The following is a 21,460-nucleotide window of genomic DNA, read 5'->3' on the forward strand; positions in this document are numbered from 1 at the left end:
TGGATGGACAGATGAAAGGATGGCAGAATAAAGGGATGGGGGGATGAGTGAGTGAATTGATAAGTGGTTGGACCAGCGAAAGGATGGAAGAGTAAAAGGATCGATGGATAGGTGGGTGGACAGGTTAAAGGATGGCGGAGTAAATGGATGGATGGAAAGACGAGTAATGCATGGCAGAGTGGATGGACAAATGGATGGATTGGGGGATGGCAGAGTGGATGAATGTATGAAAGATGCGTGGACGGTAGAATGGATGGCTGGTAGAGTGAGTGCATGGGTGAGTGGATGGATGGCACAGTGACTAAATGGACGGAAGGAATAAGGAAAGACTGAATGATGAATAAACGAACTCATGGATGACAGAATGTACAGGTGAAATAGTGCATGTCGGCGGGTGGATGGAAGGGTGAAAGGATGAATGGCTAGATGGCTGGATGGAAGGGACAAAGAAGTTCTTCTGGGAGGGATGGGCTCACTTGCTCCGATTGCTGCCATGAGAGGTTTAGTTCAAAGCTGGGGGTATCTTAATACACCGTACCACCGGTAAATTTATTTCCTCGCCAGTTCAGAGTCTGTGATTCAAGAACGGGTTTTTTTTCTTGTTAATGCTGCAACCTGAATACGAAGCTTAACAGTTAGGTGTGTTAATGCCAAACGAGAATAATTGATCAATGTGTCGAACTTCAAAACAGCCCAGCAATATCAAAAGTGCCACGAGCAGTGACCAGCAGTGCTTCTCTCCCACAGGACCACGCGGACATCGAGTGGAAGTTCGCGCGCACCAAGCTGTGGATGAGCTACTTCGACGAAGGCGGAACCCTGCCCCCTCCGTTTAATATCATCCCGAGCCCCAAGTCAATCTGGTATCTCTGCAAATGGGTCCACCATCAGCTGTGCCCGGCCAAGGACTCCGAGGACGAAAACAAGAGACACGAGAACCTGAAAACTTTCACGGTAAGGCTGCTCACTTATTAATGACTGGTTTCAAAAGTACGACTTATTTATTACTAGCTTGCAAATGCAATCTGTTTGCTCTCACTAGCAGAGCCGTCGGCCATCTTGCATTTTGCATCCTTTTAAGAGCCGACAAGGGACTTTCTCCAGAGGGAGTGTGTTGATGCTGTTCTAATGTGAATATATGTTTTGTACTTTCAGGAGCGGCACGCTGACAACCTGATTCAGAACCAGCACTACCAGGTGAGGTTGCCAGGACAACACGCTAGCTTATGCCGTTGCACAGTGCACTTTTACCAGTGGTGGCCAAGTCTGTTTCGCTCTGTTAGGATGCACTCTGACCTGTGTAGGGCTTGCTTGAATCGCACTTATTAAAAATAAATTATGCACGTCGGTTCGGCAGCATGAACCGGGAAGCATTCTGTTGGGCCTATGACCCCTTTAAATGTCCTTTAAAAACTATCGTCTACGTAACTAGTCACAAGTGTCACCCACAGCCCCATTGTCCTGCAACAGGGTCCACCCCCGCAACTCCACTTTCACATCTCGTTTGCCAAACCTGCAGTCGCATTGCTAACTTCAGCCATTTGCACAACCCGGTCATAGCTCTGCTTCAAGCTGCAGCTCACACGGATGATTTACCAGGGTCCTTCACAACAGGCCAAACCTTTTATCCCCACTAGGTTACAGCACCAACTAAAAGTCATTCAGCAACGCCAGTCCCCAATATTCGCTCCCACCAACGATGTTCTTCCCAGCCAGCTGAACTACTGATCGCACTTTTACTGAAATCATTCACAGCACACCCATCACTCTCTCCAGTATCTCACAATACTGCTTGTGTCACTTCTTGCCTGTCACACTGACCCAGTGCACTATTAACCCATATTCACAAGTCGATTTATGCCAATCACCACTTCATGCAGTACCATTCATCCAAAAATATTTTTAAGCATATTCACTATTCACATCCGTCATTTTCTGTGTACCTCAGCTACAGTCACACCCGTATATATATATATATATATATATATATATATATATATATATATACACACACACACACACACAAACACACCTCTGTAGCATCATAATCAGGCCAAATAACTCAAAGCCACACAAAACACTTTTTTCACTCACTCGCAACATATTTGATCAAAACTTTCTTAGTGCCCTGCTTCTCTGCGTACAGCCACTAGACTAACCACTCAGCACAAACACTTGCCAAGGCATCTACAGAATCTCCCACTCACCACAACTTAATTGCAGCACAGCAGTTGGCCCCTCTGAAGGCTACTGTGGCACAAAAAATGGGTCAGAGTTTCCTCATCCTTAGAGTTACCAATACAAGGGGTTCCCGCTAACTGTGGGTTTGGACGGCCTTGGGGACGAGGGGGAGATCAGGAGCAGAGAGGGGATTTCGTACTCCTTAGGAGTTGGGCCATATGGGTAATTCCTGGCTCGAGTTCCTCTGGTATTTCCCCATCTTCCTACAGATATGTGACCTAACCTAAGAAGATGTAATCTCAGTGTAAAAGTAAATAATTTATAATTCTGATGGGGCTGGTGGCAGCTGTTACTTGCCCCCTCTGAGTTTATAGCCCCTTGTAATGCAGGCCTTACTGGCTCGCTCACAGACACCCGACAACATCTCATCACAACATGCCTCTCCTGCACTCTCATGCACATGCAATGGCTCCACCCAAGACAAATCTTTCACTGATGGTAAGAGCATAGATAATTCCAGTCATTCACTTACATCTGCCCTCAATAAACCCGCTTGATAGGAATGACCAACACCAAAGCGGCAGACTAGAGGAGACTTGAGATTAAAAGAGTGGAAAACGGTATTGCTGGCTTGTGATTCTCCACTCTAAGTAGCTCACCAGCGTTACGGAGTTGTAATACCAAAGGTGCCAAACTTAGGAACTCCTGAAGATGTAATCATGAAATCATCCTGAGTAACTCAAACCTATCCTGATGTCCTTATGGGTTGGGCTAGGTGGCTTCTCTGTTAAAGGGAAGCTACTGCTCATGTTAATTCTTCTTTTACTGGACCCTCTTCAGGTTACCAGAAGCAGATAACGTGAACAGCCAACGATTCCCCACAGTGATCTATGAACTGCTAGGAGATTAACTGCCTATCGATTTAGTCACATCGGTTCTATGACTGGATATGCAGGTAACAAAGCTAGAGTGAATGACTTTTCAGAAGCCAATAAGACAGGTCTAAGGACTGATTGCCTGCCATCAGCCAATCAAAATGGGTCTGTGCAATTATCCACTTGTGTCTGAACCCCGAAAAAACCTTTCAGAAAACCAATGGGCGGTCCATGCCTTCCAGGACCATTTTGCAAACACTTTTCATGTGGTTAAAGAAGGATTCCTTCCTTTGTTTTTTATGGCTCACCAATAGAGCAATCATTGGCGGTCTTTGACGCCATGATCTGTTTCACAGGCAAACTGAAAGAAAAAGGCCTATTTTTTAATTTTCTGTTTTCTCAAATAGTTTAACCATTTCTACTTGCAAGATGGTCATCCTGGAGCAATACAGCTCAATTCTCAAATCCTTGTGGGGCCATTCCCCTGGAGTATTACATTCCCATCCTAAAATCATCATGGAGTAATAAAGCTTCACCCCCAAGTCATTGTGGGATCATACTAGGCTACTACATCCTCATACTGGAGCTATCGTGGAGTAATACAGCCTCATCCTTAGGTTTCTATGGGATTATCCTACAGCAGTAAATAGTCATTACATGTTTTCTACTGAAGTAAATCAGAAGGTTTTCCTGGAGTACTTAGTCTGATTACTCTATAGTTATCTCATTTAAATATTTAATCCTTGTACACATACTTCAGGGTGGTTTTGGATGACTTCCCAAGATCATTAGGGAAATAGCCCAGATGAAGCCATCAGAGGACTTCAGAATGACTCCAAGATGATCTTCCTTTTTGACTTGGGATTCTGAGAACATGCATTTTGCTGCTAAAGAAAGGAGTGGCTATCCGTGAGACGTCAATTAAAACATTTTGGGTGAAAAATTGAGTTAAAATCGTATGTTGCCCCAGTGAGAGTGTAGACCATCTTGCATTTGTGACTTTTGCCAACATAGAAGACTCCATTAACTGAAAAATAACTAATCACAAACTACTCAATTCGTAAACTGATGCATTTAATCAGAATAGTTAAGTTGTGAAGAGTGGCCGCTGGTTTTTGTTTTTAGGGACAGAGACTTACGACCTTGATCAAGAAAATGAAAGTCAAAAAAGCATTAGTAAGCCATTAGGTCTTGCTTGAATGTACCAACAAATGTAAACAAATTACTTACAAATGCTGATTGCATGCATTATTTGCACAAATATTGTTTATCACGTTAAATCCTGCCCTACTGGTTATGCCATTACTTAGAAAAAGTACCAAAACCAAGGCTTTCTGTGTTAAATGCATAAAGTAGAAAAATAACTGACTGTGAAAACAGCATAGTTGAGTTATTTTTTAGATTTAGATTAATGCCACCCGCGGTTTAATGGAAGCACTTTCGAGAAAGAAGAATTATGCGTGTGCCGCTAACATAAGGTGAAAGGGTTACACTCCCCCGGGGTGGAGCCAAGCCAAAACCACTCAATGCAGATTTCAAAGAACTGGTAAAAATGTCACCCTGACAGCTGTGTTGTCAAGCCAGGCATAAAAAGGGGGGTTTACCACACAAACATAGGTCATTATTACAAAACAATTAGAGTACTCATGCAGTAATATTAGGTGATTTTTTCCTCATTCATGGGCAGGACTACTTTGGGGGTCGTTTAGAGTGTGCTGGAAGCAGTACAAAATCCAGTGAAAGTGTGTAAGTCGGTTTTCAGTGCATTTAATGCCAGTTTTGCATTTAGAGAAAAGTGCTGCATTCCGTGCCTATTGGTACTGTAGCAGAAGCATAAAGCTGATGCAAATTTTACACCAAATATCGATGAAAAATAGAGAAATAATACTTCCACATTTATCTCTAGATGTGTCATAATTACTGGTGGCGGTAATGCTATCGCAGATTTGTGGTATAACATTCTGGTATAAAACCTGACACTCTGTAAATTACCCTATACACATGGGACAGGGCTCATCTCCCCCGAATGACAAAGCCGCACTGCTGCACTGAAGAAGTTCTTTTAACTCTTAAGAGATCATTTGTTTCATATTTCTCAACACAACTAAGGGCTTTTTAAAAACATCCCTGAAGTCACTCCTTCCCATGGCTACTGATACCAGGTGCACTGACAGCTGTGGGAGGGAGTTGGCGATTGGAATACAAAGATCAAGTGGGACTCTTTTAAAAAATCCCCTAGAAATGAAGAATTGCTGGGGATTCAGTAATTCAGTTCCCAATTTTCCCAGCATTAAGAGATAGTAAGGAGTTTGCAGGATTCAGAGAAAGGGAGCGATAAAACTAATAAGAAATTTTAGGGTTCAGGGATGGTGAAGAGGTTTTATGGCTGAAGGATGGGCAGTGGTAAAGGGCAGTTAGGGCAGTAAATAAAGCTCATCAAAAAATTGGGACTCTAGGCACAGCCGTGGAAATCCATGAGAGGTGCAGATTTCCAGAAACGATTTTTTTAAAGTCATGTATCTTGGCCAAAGTTTACTTATTTTACTTAGATACACATCGGTTTAAATACCCACCGAGTTGAAGCTCACATAACTAGTCCACGTTATTCCTTAAAATATATACACATGTAACTGAATAATGTCATGATTTACAGTTAAATAAGTTTACCTTTATGTACAGAGTAGAGCCTAAATTTTATGTTTTTGTCCTCCACATCCTTGTCCTCCTTACCCTCTCCATTAACTACATTCTGAGGAGTTGTTTTGATGGATTTGACAAACTACAAAGAGATTCATGGTTGGGTGGACTCTCAATACTCACACAGTTGCACTATATATAGGTTTTGAAAATACGCCAGATAAACTTTCTACCTTCAGTGAGTAATGCCTAATGTAGCACACCCACATTCAATTGGTAAATCAGATTTACAAATGTGCACAACGCAGTGCTAGGAAAAGTTAGATTACAAGACAAGCATTAACGAGAAATTAACAATAACTAAAGTCAAAAGATTTAGGCATATGTTACCAAACGTGTCAAGTCAGATTAAGCACTCAAATATACCACTTCAATTAAAAAGAAAGGGTCATTTATTTTTGGATTCCTAGTTGAAGTGTAATACTTTAGCAGGTCATACCCAATCGCTGTGTATTTGTAAAGCACATGTTAACCCACTGGGGAGTCTTGGCCCAGAAAGGATGAAAGGCTGAGTGGACCTCCCGGGATATGAACCTCTGGCCATTAACAGGTCAAACACATGTGTCTGGAGTGGGTTCACTAGTGCACTGAGCCACTAGACAGCTTTACTTTAGAGCCTATCTACCAGAGGCTCCCTGTACCTGGATTGCGGGCTGAGTCAGACAACAGTCTTTCCCAGCACCCCGCACACACACGTTTACTCATAACCTGAGCATAGCTTCTTAACCTAGATGAAGAGCAGGTGACTGTTCGGAAATGTGTCTGGGCACTGGTGGCTGTTGCTCAAAACTATGTTAAACAGAATGTGTGAGAGACCATTAGGGAGACTTACTCACGGCAGAGATCCAAATACCTGGAAATCAAAAAAACGGAGTAGTCTCCGAGGTCAGAATCTGCTTCCAAACAAAGGTTATTTACATTGTTACACTGTGAAGGCCTCACTGAGTAACTCAGTTTACCACCCAATTACCTAGTGCTTAATGCAACACATATCTTATGTTGCAGACAATGAAATCCATTGTTCAGTTTGCAGCTTTATTTTCCAGTGTTTCTATTTAAAAAAAAAAAAAAAGTTTACTAATGCTCAAACAAGAACATGAGGCAATGTTCCAGCAAGGCCAGGGCGAAATTTAAATTACACTGGCATAATGTTTTTTATTTCGTGTTATGCTTGTCACACAAAATTCCTGAAATTACACCATTACGCCATGTTGCTTAATTATCCTAGCATTCGCAGAAAAATTATAGTGAAAAAACAACACAAACAACCAGAAAGTGAGAGGTTGTTTGCGGCAATTGTGTTTTTGCAGAACAAACCATTTGGGCTGAAATATAGCGCTAAGTGATGGATTTGCATTTCTCATAATTATGCTCAATTGCCCCCAAATTTTGCATACCTATGCAAAAGCAAATTACGCAAGTTCCGCACACCCCTCGTTATGGCCCGGTACAGAGGGCCAACCTGGCTTTGAAAGGGCCTGAACCCGATGTGAGGCCTGAGCCACTGTCAAAGGCCTATAACTAGGGAGACAACCTTTAACATCTGGTATAGCCTGAAGAAGAGGGCTATAAGGCTACTTACAATATTCCACCAATTAAGGGTTGAATGTTCTGAATTAAAAACGGAGAAAGGGAAACACAAATCTTGGGACTTGCAGCAGGAGGTCTAGTCCATTTTTATTGGCAATGAGCTACTTCAGTTACTTCAATAGCGCTCTCAAAATGTCAATGTTCTAATGCATTTTAGAAGTTAAGAAAAAAATCGGCAGCTACTCCTGGTTATGAATAGTTATAATCATTTAATTTATTTATTTTCAGCATTTTATAGTGGTAAAAGGAATCAAGTCCTGGACAGGCCACCTTACATGATAACACTTACAATGCAAAAAAAAAACACATTTGTTGCATAGCACAGTAGTAAGCATAAATCACAAAGGAAGTGACAACTGAGCAGATAGCAAGTGGGTAAAATAAATCTCTAACCAACAAGCAGGCTAAAAACTCTACAGCGAGGGCGTCCAGACATGTAGTGTCTCCGTACGCTGGCAGGAAATACCTACCGCCAGCAGGGGCGGAGCTCCAGGGGGTTGTTTAGGGAGTCACAAAACTGTATTCTTTAGCAAATAGATTAGTACAGATGCTTTCAGCTGTACAGACTATAAAGTGTCTGTAGGATTTCACCTGGGATTCTTACACGTCCACACTGACAAAAACGCTCACAATCTACCTCCTCTATGTTTTGAAGGCCTTAAAATAATGATTAGTTTGAAATATATTGCGTTTAAGTTAACCCCTACCAGTCCACACTCCTCTCTCTTTCCTCTAACCCTTAAACCCCGCTCATATCCCACTTTTCATATCATGTGTTTTGACAAAATGTCCCAGTTCACAACGCCCCCTACATCATACTGACCAAGCTACACCACTGATCGCCAGGTCTGTCCATGCTCAAACGTTTGTAGGTGTAAGAAGGGGTGCAACGGAGTTGCATCCCATGTCATATATTTTTTAGGTTAATCCATAAAACAGGCCAGTTCTTAAATTCTAGTTTGCCCTTACGTGATACTTATGTGGCCAAGACGTTGCATCTGTATCCACAAGCGACAGGTCCCGCTCCACAGATTTTTATGGGCACATTTAATGCAACTTTTTCACTGCTATTTTAAGTATAGACATGGAATTATGTGATTATGCAGCTGTGGCATTTTCATATAATTGGATTTGCCATATAATCCATCATCTGCTGCTTATCTGCAGATTTTTGCAAAAAACATTTTTTGTTTCTAGCTCAAACTGATCAAAAGTTACTAAAATTGTGGCGCACCAGAAAGCCATTCTCAAAGGTTGACTAGCCGTGTTGCAGTTGCTTATTCCTGTATTTGGGTAATAAATTGGTATTAAACAGGTGAGATGTTTTCCTAGACAGTGCTACCAGGTGTTACAATGACAAAAAAATGAAGAAATTCTATCACAAAACGTGCTGCATTACATCGCATAATTTGTCTTTTGTCACATAACTTGGTCCTCTTCTTCCGCATAATTCCAGTGGCCCTGATTATAGTCTACGAGTGTGAAATGGGTGTAGTAATGGCTCTTCATTGAGCAATAGCATTGCCAATGTGGTGATCACCACAAGGGTTTAACTTTGAGGGTGATCACAAATACTGGACATGGCTTTTCACAGACTCACTGCACTTCTAAAGCTTCACTGGCTTGAACTCAATTTGCAGGATTGTCCCAAGAAATTAAGTGTGAAACAATCCTGTGGATATTTCACTTGTTATGGCTAAAGATAAATCTGTAGTTATTTATTCTCTCACAAAACCTATTTTGATGACTTTTCTCTCTTGCATTCTAAAAGCAAAGCTGGGAAATTTAGTGAATTTTATAACTGTAGTGAAATACCGTGGAAAAATGAACAAATAGAAATCTGAGAAACGACTTACTCCCCAATACTATAGATTTCAGGAATATATTTTGTTATGAACACTAAACACCTTGTCTCATACTACCATAAAACGATGAAAATGCACCACTCTGAATAGGAGTTGGGAAATATTGAAGGGATAGACATATGCTATGTGCATATTTCATAACTTAACCTGGTCTGTTATTTTGTTTTACAGGAAGTTATTCGGAATTTAGTGAAGCGCTATGTTGCAGCAATGATAAGAAACTCTAAAACAAACGAGGGATTAACAGAAGAGAATTTCAAGGTATGTTTATAGCAAAGCATCTTACTCTGATGTCCTTTTCATATGTTGAATGGAAATTGACTAAAACATGGATTTATAATATGGGCCCAGAAGAGCCAGATTTTCAGACTAACCTCTATGTGATATTCTTAGCATGTCATCTTATGGTATGTGGATATCCTGAACCATCGACTGTAGTCCCCCTCTTCCGGGCTTACATTGGACACCATTTCACTGAAGCAGCTCAGAAGCCAAGATCCAGTTCCACCATCTACAGCACAGAGGATTGGAGATTCAAGATCTTTACTGTTCCATTCAGCCAGAGGTGCCCAAAGAGGATCTGCACTGTATTTCCAATGGTGTGAGCCCTTATCATGGGTCCTACAGCAGTCAGTGGTTACAGAGCAATATTCCATGGGGACGGTCATTTACCTCTCGCCATCAGTAGCATTGCTTTCAAAGTGGATGGCCAAGTGCCTTTTGGCTTCTGACTCCCTAGGAGTGGGAAGTTTAGTGGTCCAAGTTTCTCTAGGAGGTGGTAGCAGTTGGAAACTTCTGCATAACAGTAAAAATAGCACGCAATAAACTTAATGCCAAACTATTGCTATATTTTAATAAAGGAACAGTGTTTTATTTAAATGCAGAAGGAAGTAATGGTTGGATTTATGAAAAAGGAAGGAAACCAGAAGGTGGTGGTACCTTTTGATGCTGAGACAGAACCTCAAATATTTAATAGCATTCCAGTGCCAGGCACTAGCTTTGCTACAATAGTCTAGTGGCCAGAGTTCTGCTATGGGGCTACACTTGGTTTCCGTTGGAGCACTTCAGTACTCTTTGGTTTTAGTCCAATGTTTAATAACAGAGTCTCAGACAACGGGGCAGAAATGCTATTGAACTGAAATGGAGAATAGCGCCCTTCCTGTGACATGATCTCAGTCTTGGAATCTATCCTCGATAACACACTCAGGTCTCAGGTGCTGATTTTCAAGGATAAAACAAAAGCATTCCTTCACCCAAATTCCACCACTAAAGCAACGAGGGTCCTACACAGTCAACAAAGCTAATTGTCACTTAAAAAGAAGGTATCTCTGGGGTGGTAATGGCTAGAAGTATAGTTAGAAATACAGTTCCAGAAATGTTGGTGGCCAGCTTCAACAAATTAAGCCAGACCTCATGCCAAGCATGTGAAAGTTAGGAACCTGCAGGTCTCTTGGAGGCACACAGGAAAATAAATTAGAATTCTGAGCATCTCATTACTCCTGGATGATCTTGGTTACTTTATTCAGCTTCCAAAAAGATCTCCAGTCTGCTGTGCCCTGCAGCAATCATGATGTCTCTTCTCCACGCAAAGCAGTCAAGCTCTGCGTCTCCCACAGACCCCACTGGTAAGGCTGCTTGCATCCAGGATTGTCAATGCCTGAGGGAGGGCAACCACCAGCAAAGGTTTAGCTCTCAATGACTTTGTTCACCAATGAGGAGAAGAGTCTCCTTGATATCCAGACGACATGCAAATTACTGGTTGGAGTGGCCAGTATTAATACCAGGTAGACTGCACAGACGAAGTCCTGGTCAACTAAAATGTGTTCTTTTAATTATTTCGCTTGCTTCTCCAAATCCAGAAGACATACATCTTCCTTCCCTATTTTTGCAGGCTTTAGGAGCAGGGGCTCCAAGGTTAGACCAGTTTGGATTGACAGCGTGTCAATGTGAATTAGTTCCAGCGATCGCACAGGAAAAGGCCATTTTTGCTGGGCCACTGGTAGTAATACAGGAAGAGGTGTGAAGGATGGGTTTCACTGTAGCATGGAAAGCTTTTTATGAACAGAGGTAAGTGAATGGTGACCTCCCTTCTCATCAGGCATGATTGGTTTCAGGAAGGAGCGCTTGGCCCAGGGACATGCAGGATGTTACAATAACCCCAGACAACCTGCAGGAGAACCAGGGTCATATGCACCATGCACACTGCGACCAAAAAGACACCATCACTCAGAGAGGTTCAGTGAAACGTGCATATATAACACGCATCTCATGATATCACACCCATCTGAAGAGGCAAGGTACTAGTTATGGGATACTGGCTTAACTTCAATAGGGGTAACAAAGTGGTAGCTTCCACACAAAAGGTACCACTAGACAGGCCTGTGTCCCTGAACCATAAAGTTGATCACCTCTTCGCACAGGATGATGAGGCAGTAAAGACCCCAACTCAAGCCGGGGTTCACTTTAGGTGACCCTGATATCAGAGCATTGTCATGCTCAGAAGATCTACGTAGTTCAGTGGGTGATATGCATGAAACTATGCCTACCTAGGAGTCTGCAAGTGAAACGAAACGTTTCTCAACGTGGAGAGAAGGCGTTCTTTCAGAATATTGACTCCATATTCTTTGTGCCTGGTTATACACTGAAGTGTTCTTCATCCTCATTGGTGGCACATAGTGTGGAAAAACGAACAGTATTCTATCTGCATTCTTCAGGCTAACACCGTCCTCCTTATCTCTATCATCACTGGTCCGAGTCATCTTCAGTTGACCATGGTACTTGTATTTGCTCAGTGGATGCTGACCAGCAATATTTGAAGACCAATGTGTGTTTTACTCCGGCTACATTCTGTTCAATGTCTGTCCTTGGCTCCTCAGGCCATTGTCACCTCTCTCTTTAAACAGTATCCTCACCAACATTCTGCCTTGTTCGCTTGCTCGTGGACACACACGAGCGAATATTCGCAGTCAGCTTCCTCTACATCGCTTTTGTGAGTCACTGTATAACCAGCTACTTTGTCAGAAGTGCTCCCATTACCTTAAGATGGGGGTTCATGGCCCTTGCACGTGTGCCTTGCTCTAAAGCAGCTCCAGCTTCCGCACATCATCCTTGATGGTGGTATCATCATGTTAAATACAATGACTGGATTGATTTATCTTCATGCACGAACGCCACTCCTTAATAAAACTATTTATTAGCCGTATCCACACTCCTTTAAAAGGCATCCTTTACAATTCAACAAGGAGTTCCTCAAAACGACCCTACAACTCCAACTAGAGGGTATAAAGGAAGTTGCCTAAATTCCATTTCCTGTCTGTCCTTAAAATAAAAAAAAACAATTGTAGGATTGCGCTATCAGAAAATAGTTTCAACGTTTTCAAAGCAAAATGAAACAAAACAAATCCTAAATAGAATAGATTGTAAAAAGTTGTAATGTATACCCTTTTTCATTCCACTTGAAATACACTGAAATATGTCACTTGGGCTCATATGTACGAACACTTTTTCTCATAGACACAGAATGGGTAAAAACCTTTGCTACATCTGGCCCTTGTTTCTTAATTCAAGCTCCTATCCTGTCTCAATACCCTGCATCATTAGCTCTGGTCAGTCCATGGCAGCTTTAACACTATCAGTTTATTAATGTATTTCCAAAAAATTGTTCATAAAAATGAAGTGTGATGTAAGAAACGAGGCTGATGTCGAGCTGTCCAGTTGAAGGCCGGGGTGGCCACATACCTGAATGTCAGGTGAGATTTAGGACAACTTGTGATGTTACACTGGTAATTTGTGCATCCTGCTATTTCCTATCCATTACAGCAAACTTCACAAGAGAGACATTTAACCACTGCTCACACCCTATATCTAAGCATCACTGCACCACAGCTGAAGACGAAAGATGCATCATGAGGCGAAAGGGCAACTAACTGATGTTGATGCTTGATATCCCTCGGGCAATAAGGCAATGAGAGACCATCCCTTTCGTATATCGAGAAACAGGCAAATAAGCACAACCACTGTTTCGGTCTACTTGAGGTTTCCGACCTGGAAAGAGGGCAACCACCACCAGGCAGGGTCAGCCTTCCCCTGGGCCGAGTCAATGTCACCACTTTCTATAGAATGTAATGACTCCGTATCCGGCAACTACAATGAGGTCTCCACATATGAATGAAAAACCACAGGCACTGATTTCAAGGTCGCACGAGCCTGTACGGCAATCAGACAGTACCCAACGGGCTGGTCAGACAGGTCAAGGTGTGGGCCGGTTTGTTGGTTTTTTGTGGGCCTGTTTATTGGGCTACTGGGCCAGCTTTACTGCTGATTTCCCCGATATTGAAACAAACTTTGCTTGCAGGAAGCTCATATTCACGCATTCTTACATACATTGCAAAACACTTGGGCAGCGTTTCTTCAGAAGTTCAAAACTGCTCCGATTGGAAAACTTGGACCACTTGTTTCTGTTTTGTTCCCCGGCCTAGTTTCTGTCCCAGTCCGACCATGACCGATTTAGAATGGGTTTTTCCAGGCGTAATGTGTCTAAGACCTGGAAATAAATCCAGATATCAGTGCACACTTTGTGCATGAATCAAAAAGTCAGTCAAGTGCAGTCTTCTACATTGTGTATAATGTATGCCACCCATGCACACATTAAGTATATAAAGCTAGAATGAGCGAACAAAGTTTGCATTCCCGGAGGAGTGACAAGACGCGAGCAATGCAAATTTGCCGACCAGCTACAAAGTAGGATTTTATTATTTTGTAATAGTCCCATAGCTTATGGAGTTCACTGTCAATATTAGTTCGAGAGCTTAACTTGAACCCAATAAAGACGCAGCATGCTGTATGGCACAGTTGACAAATCCATGAAGATTTATCAACATACAAGTATTAAGGGGTGGCAAATGGATTAAAATGAATTGCTATTGAAGAAAAAAGGAATACATTTGCGAACTGGTAATTTATTGCAATTTAGGGCTTATATAATGACCACATTTTGCAATCTCAGGTTTAGGAAAATGTCTACAGATACCGTGTTCACAATTTGGGTACGTTTCAAACTTTTCATTCCGTCTTTGCAAACTGAATTACTACTTACTATGTTGATTTGAGATTGGGTGTTTGTAAGATTGGGTGTAAAGAGCTCCAAGTATTTCTCTGTTACTAACCACCGGTATTTTCTGTTGCTGTAGGAGCTGAAGCAGGACATCTCCAGCTTCCGGTATGAGGTCCTGGATCTTCTGGGAAACAGGAAGCCTCCTAGAAGAAGCTATTCCACCAGCAGCACAGAGGTCTCCCAAAAGGATGAGATGAACGATGAACGGGCCAAAGAAAAAAGTGTCTCCTTCAGTGTAGCAAACAAAAAGAAAGACTTCAATGTCTCGGCGCTAATAAAAACGATGTCGGGCATTGAAATTGTGGAGGAGAAGCCAAAAAGTAATGGTTTAAACAAGCGATCCTTTATCCGCAATGGCAACAAGCTACAGAGGCTTTCCAGCTCGAAGAAAGAGTCCTTCAAGAGACTGGGCTTGCTGTTCTCCAAGATGAACGGACACATGCCCGAGCCCAACTCAGAGCCGGTCTACACCATCTCTGACGGACTCATTCCTCCACACTGCATGTGGCAAGACTTGAAGGAGTCGGAGGCCTCTAAAAGTGAAATTAACCTCAATGAGGTGGGCTTCAGCGGGAGCACTTCTGGACAGCAGAACAATGAATGTCCTCCCGTCTCGGCCAACTCCCTTCACTGTGCTTCCAGCATTTGCACCTCGAGCTCCAAGCTCATGGACTCGACAGAAGACGTCTTCGACTCCTGGGGCGAGGCCTGTGATTTGCTCATCACCCAGTGGAAGGACGGACAGGAAGAGCAGGTCACGACTAGACTATAAATCGAACCTCGTGGAAAGACTGCTTTAGAAGTTAGAAACAAATATTTATATTCAGTTGCTATTACAGAGAGTTGGGATTGGGGCTGAATTTCTGGGCACCAGAAATGAGAGTGGATCTCAGTTTATTTTGGCCCATTTTGCAGCCATGTTCGCCATATTTTTATTTTTTACGCAGACGGGTGCTGGATAACTTTGTATATGGCTTTAATGAGAAGAAAAGTAAGGAGCCAGCAGTGGAGTAGACTGGTGCGTGATTCTGTTAGCTGTGATTTTCCTGCACTTTTCACTGTACGTCTCATGGCTGGCTGACAGCTCCATGCGGCATTGATCACGGTAATCCACAAGGACTGGCCGATCGATTTGCTGCAGGGTGCGTGTAGATAGGAGCAAGAGCTTCTATCACTAGGTACTTATCCTCTTTTCACAACCTCCACCCTAGCACTGTAGCTCTCTGTTGCTGTGTCACGCATACTAATGTCTTACCCTGCAATTCACTCACCGTTTATAGCATGGCTGTCAATAGATGGCCATGGTAGGCCAACTTCAGGATATCTATATCAGATAAATTTGCACACAATTAATTTACAGTAGTTTGTAAAGTCAGTGGTTACCTTCAGAATCAGGCATGGATCCCATCCCTGGCACACCCACTGCCCCCGCGTGGTCCAACATTGGTTCATGTTGGGTTATGACAATATCTAGGTCAGGGGAAAGAAAAAAAAATTGCTGGGGTAACTTTACATTTCACCAATCTCATAAGTTACAATTATTAGCACAAGGTCTACCTACTTTCTGTGCTTAGTACATCTTCTAGTCATCATTCTTGTCCGGGGTGGAATTAAAATATCTTTAGTTATTTGGGATGATAATTGCAACTTAAGATAGAACAAAGACTGGGAATTGGTGGACAATGTGTGTTGTGTGTTGAGCTCCTTGCTAGGTATGTGCCGGGAGTGGTTCAAGCCCAGTCTATGTGTTGCTGGTTTGTGTGGCGCGTATGGAGATCTCCTTGCGCCTGGGTGCACTTGATTTCTGGGCAAGGATCTTGTGAAACCAGAGACACAGAGGACTGACATTGAAAATGAAGGCACGGAAGCAGGCTACTGCATAGCAGTCACTCAGAATGAGTATGAGTCGTACATGGGAGCGCTCAGTTTACCAGCAAGTGGCCATCCCTTTACACACAACTTTCAAAAGTGATACCCTTACTGTGCCGGCGTCGCTGAATCCCAGCCTCTAAAAACAGCCTTTGAAACATCAAGAAATGACCTTCATACAAACTCTGTCCAGGTACATTCATTGCACACACTTATAGAGTCCCTACGAATAATTTTTCATGTTAGCAGACTGGGAGAATATAATGAAAATATAACATGCCTGTCTTTATTTCCTGACAGCCTCATCGGATTTGTCATTTTGCGCCACAAATCCCATTGCCCATTTTGTCTAATTAAAATGATGTAGCTAAGAGGTGTATTAACTCTCTGCACCTAGGCAGAGAACAGAAACGTGCACCAGGTTTTTAAGAGTTCTCGCTGTGACCAGTGTGCAGTATTTGTAACTCTGGGAGTTAGCTCGCGCGCCTCAGCGCATATAACTTAACGCTGCATGTTTGTGAAATGGAATAACCGGATCTCGCAACTTAGTGCACGCCTGGCGGGACTCGCAACTTAGTGCACGCCTTGCGGGACTCGCAACTTAGTGCACGCCTGGCGGGACTCGCAACCTAGTGCACGCCTGGCGGGACTCGCAACTTAGTGCACGCCTTGCGGGACTCGCAACTTAGTGCACGCCTTGCGGAACTCGCAACTTAGTGCACGCCTTGCAGAACTCACAAAGTAGTGCACGCCTTGCGGAACTCGCAACTTAGTGCAAGCCTTGCGGAAATCGCAACTTAGTGCACGCCTGGCGGGACTCGCAACTTAGTGCACGCCTTGCGGGACTCGCAACTTAGTGCACGCCTGGCGGGACTCGCAACCTAGTGCACGCCTGGCGGGACTCGCAACTTAGTGCACGCCTTGCGGGACTCGCAACTTAGTGCACGCCTTGCGGAACTCGCAACTTAGTGCACGCCTTGCAGAACTCACAAAGTAGTGCACGCCTTGCGGAACTCGCAACTTAGTGCAAGCCTTGCGGAAATCGCAACTTAGTGCACGCCTGGCGGGACTCGCAACTTAGTGCACGCCTTGCGGGACTCGCAATTTAGTGCACGCCTTGCGGAACTCGCAACTTAGTGCACGCTTTGCAGAACTCACAAAGTAGTGCACGCCGTGCGGAACTCGCAACTTAGTGCAAGCCTTGCGGAAATCGCAACTTAGTGCACGCCTTGCGGGACTCGCAACTTAGTGCACGCCTTGCGGAACTCGCAACTTAGTGCACGCCTTGCGGAACTCGCAACTTAGTGCACGCCTTGCGGGACTCGCAACTTAGTGCACGCCTTGCGGAACTCGCAACTTAGTGCACGCCTTGCGGAACTCACAACTTAGTGTAAGCGGGACAGACAGCGCGATTTCTGGAAAAAAATAGGAGCACGCTTCTGTTGGGAATTTGTGCAAGGCAGGTGCAGAGAAAGTTCTTAATACCCCTCAAGAATCAAAATCTGAAAACTTGCAGCAGCGATAATATTGAGCAAACTGGCACTGTTTTTGCTGCTTACAGGAAAGGGAACAGAACAGATGTTGCTCCAGCCCATCACACAAAGATAATTGCATCAGAGCAAAAATGGTTAAAAAGCATATGTCTAATAATTATTTTTTGCGTCATGCTGCCCATAAAGAAAAAACCTGAACCATTATTAGCCTTGGATTTGAAGAATACAATCAAAACTCCTCTGGGCAACCCAGTGACTGACTTGATACAACACAAAGAATTTTTACTCCATATGCGTTTTGTTCGATTGCAAAGAGAAGATGTGTCAAGAAAATTGCCTGTTGTGCTCTTGGACACATTTCAGTTGATTAGTATGCCTGGGGAAACCTTCTTCGGGACAATAAATGATCTGCACCATTCGTAAACGCAGAGCCGGCAGATTTTACCGGAAAATTCGATAGAAATGTTCACGTATTAAATACAGTGTTAGACAGCTTTATTATAAAGGAAGGGCGACTAAACTAGAAGATTGTGTTACACCAGTGTCTGCCTAGGTGCATGTAAACTCTGTTACATTCCCTAAAATGCCAGATGAAAAACTGCCCAAAATAATGTTTATTCCACGTTTCCCTTCCTCCAGCACCATGAGCCCTCCTTGCTCTCCAGTTGTGTCCCCCTTACTGAGTGAGAGCACTTTTACTGCACATGATACCGAACAGACACAGGCCTACAGGCGGTCCTGAAGTGCCGGTGCTAAGGCTATGGTCACCCCCTCATCACTTACACATACCTCAAGCGGGGCTAATAGACACAATCCATCCCATGGCACACGCCTTGGTTGATAAGGAGTCCCCAAGCAGCACTAACACACCTGTCACCAAACATGACAGGAAACATTAATGGCATCTACTCGAATAGAAAACAGACTTTGCTTGATGAGAGAATCCTTGAAACCAGGATGTGAAGGCACTCAAATACAACAGTGCTTCAATGCCATACTAATAATGCAGCGCTATCCAGTTCTCTGCTAACATGGCAAATACATTCCTTGAACTACCATCATCTAACCTTCTTCAGGAGGCCTGACCTTCAAGGGAGGCCGCGACAATGCAGAAACAACCTCTCAGAGTGGTATTAAAATTCTCTGTTGGAGATAAGAAGAAAATAACTGACAAATTTGAGTAGAATGAGATCACTGTCATGTTTTAACTAATCCTTAAAAAAGAAACAATTAATGGAAACATGCAAGTTTGTGTAAGTGTCAATTAGCCCCCCCTTTCCCTTCCCCCAAAAAACAGGGGTAATCGAGCCGCTTGTCACAATTATGGAAATTATTCCACATGGAAAAACGTGATGACATCTGAAGACCACCAAAAAAAAGTTCATGCTTTTATGAGCATAAGTCACTTTTGATACAAAGCTCACCTGCCCAATTGACTCTACCCCAGGCCAATGGTAAATGAAAGGAATTGCAGGCAGCGGGCCTATCGCGCCACCACAAATGGTTTGTAGAGGGTACCTGACTGCGGAGTATAGGATACATTATTTTGTCGAACGTTCCGTGCATTCCTGCACTGCAGCGGTCTCTACCCCGGTCTCTTCTGAACATCATACCTACTAAATAAGGCTCATCTTTTCAATGCAGTGATTTCCCAGGTAGCTTTGCTCCGCATTGAGTCAATTGATATAGAATGTAATTTTCCAGCAATATTGTAACGGAGGCAATGACATCTTATCCCGCCACATTTTGCTTATTACCTTACAGTTTTGGGGCCATTAATTTGTGTTGATTTTCCGCACTCTGTGCATCAACTTAATATGGTGTAAGATGTACATATGGAATTAGACACACTCGTGTCACACAATTATTTCAATAATTGGTGTGAATGTGTCCAATTCTGCTAGACTTATTCAATTATCTTTTAATTATATCAATAGAAACATTCTTGCGATTTCACAGTCTTTCCATTTGATTAAATTAGACACTGCTTTTGTGCGCTATGCAAGGCTTTATTGATTTTATACATCACGCAATTGCTTCGAATCGTTCTCAAAGGAGATTCCAAATGTAGTTAATTAGTAGGGACTACTTAAATTGTCTATATACACCATATAATCTCAATAAATTGCTGGTTTTCTTACTCTATAAGGTAGCAGCCAATCCATGCATTCTTCTTCACACTAATAGCACAGCTGTGATTGTGCCTGAATGGTGCATTGTTTCGTTAAGACACTAGGTGCCATATGTACGAACACATTTTCCCATTGACACAGAATGGGAAAAACCCTTTGCTACATCTGGCCCTAGGAATGCTTGCACAGTCGCAAACAGCGTCACCAATCACCGGAAAGAAAAGAGAAGAGCAGCCATCTTGTTTGAGAAATGCTTAATGCGTCCATGAAATAGCGAGGATATGTATTTCCGTTTTTTTGTCCAAGTGGAAAATATTAGGCTTGAATCCGCTGGGCAGGAAGACGATGGGTGGGGATGTATCAAGAAGGCAGAAATAGCCTTTTACGGAGTTAGACCGAGTCACACAAGGGTCTAGCAGAGGAAGACATGTGCAAGGCCTTTATTGAAAACTGGCAACGCTCAAAGGCTGCAGAGGTCTGTGGAAACAAATCCTGATCACTGTAACTGCGTGGAGGAAAATTATGTTTGTTCTTGCATACTTCTGAGCTGTGAACATGAAAAACTTAATATGCTGAATTTCTGAAATGTATGAATCAGAAGAGCCCCTTAGCCAGGCAAAGGACTTTAGAAGCTGGTTGGGATAAGGATAAAGCTATGGCCTTGCCCCTGATTGACAGCTTTCTGAAAGGAGTGGAAATGACTATGGAAGAAATGGTACCCCCTGTAATTAGAAGGCCCAATAGTCAGAAGAAACCAGGTCACCCCTAGTTTACAAAAGACCTCAAACTCCTTCAAAGAAAGTATCGACAGCAGGAAAGACGGTGGAAACTTAATCCAGTACCTGAGGAAAGGGTGGCCCTTAAGTCCACTCTAAAGGCTTATAAAGCAGCACAATTTATGGCCAAATCTAAATTTTATTCTACCAAAGTAAAGGAGGCTATTAATGCCCCCCAGGAAACTTTTTAAGGCTATTAAGGCCCTAACTGTGCCCATGAAGCCGGCTGGTCTAGAAAACTCTCAGGGTTTCTGTGACAAAGTTGCTTTTCATTTTGAAAATAAGATATTGCAAATACATAGCAACTTTGATACCCAGATCATTCCCGAAGTATTACCCCCCATGATAACAGAGAGTGCTACAGCAGATGGCCAGTCACTAATGTCATATTTTCAACCCCCTTCCATGGAAACTATTAAAAAGAAGATTCTTGAAATTAAATCGGGCTCCCCTCTGGATCCGTGTCCTCCTTCCATTTTTCACTTGGTTCCGGATTTAATGGCACGGATGTTGGTCTCCATTTACCAAGAGGTAGCTATGTCTGGGGAGTACCCATCTATCTGGAAAGAAACAATAGTAGTACCCCTTAAGATAAGAACAGAGGGGGATAATCAGAACATGAGTAATTTGCGGCCAATAGCACGTCTCCCGTTTTTGGCAAAGATTCTAGAAAAAAAATTGAACTCTGAATTGATCGAGTTTTTAACAAAGGCGGATGCTCTTGATATCTCCCAATACGGGTTCAGAAAAGGGCATAGTACTGAAACTGCCCTAGTCTCATCCTCTGATACTATTCGAAGCATGGTTGATGAAGGCAAGGGAGCCGTTTTGGTTATTTTAGATTTATCCGCTGCCTTCGACACTATCTC

General features: G+C 43.0%; 1 protein-coding gene across 1 annotated transcript in view; it reads left to right on the plus strand.

The window, feature by feature from the left end:
* The window catches only part of TRPC5 (transient receptor potential cation channel subfamily C member 5), a 961,283-nt gene extending 943,418 nt beyond the window's left edge, over window positions 1-17,865 (plus strand). Inside the window, exons 8-11 of the mRNA XM_069211163.1 lie at window positions 748-954; window positions 1,156-1,197; window positions 9,380-9,469; window positions 14,398-17,865. Of these exons, the coding sequence (XP_069067264.1) occupies window positions 748-954; window positions 1,156-1,197; window positions 9,380-9,469; window positions 14,398-15,093 (1,035 nt within the window). The 3' untranslated portion in view covers window positions 15,094-17,865. The remainder of the gene's footprint in view (window positions 1-747; window positions 955-1,155; window positions 1,198-9,379; window positions 9,470-14,397) is intronic.
* The last annotated feature ends 3,595 nt before the right edge of the window (window positions 17,866-21,460 follow it).

The sequence above is a fragment of the Pleurodeles waltl genome, chromosome 2_1, assembly GCF_031143425.1.
Source record: "Pleurodeles waltl isolate 20211129_DDA chromosome 2_1, aPleWal1.hap1.20221129, whole genome shotgun sequence".
In the NCBI taxonomy this organism is placed as follows: domain Eukaryota; kingdom Metazoa; phylum Chordata; class Amphibia; order Caudata; family Salamandridae; genus Pleurodeles; species Pleurodeles waltl.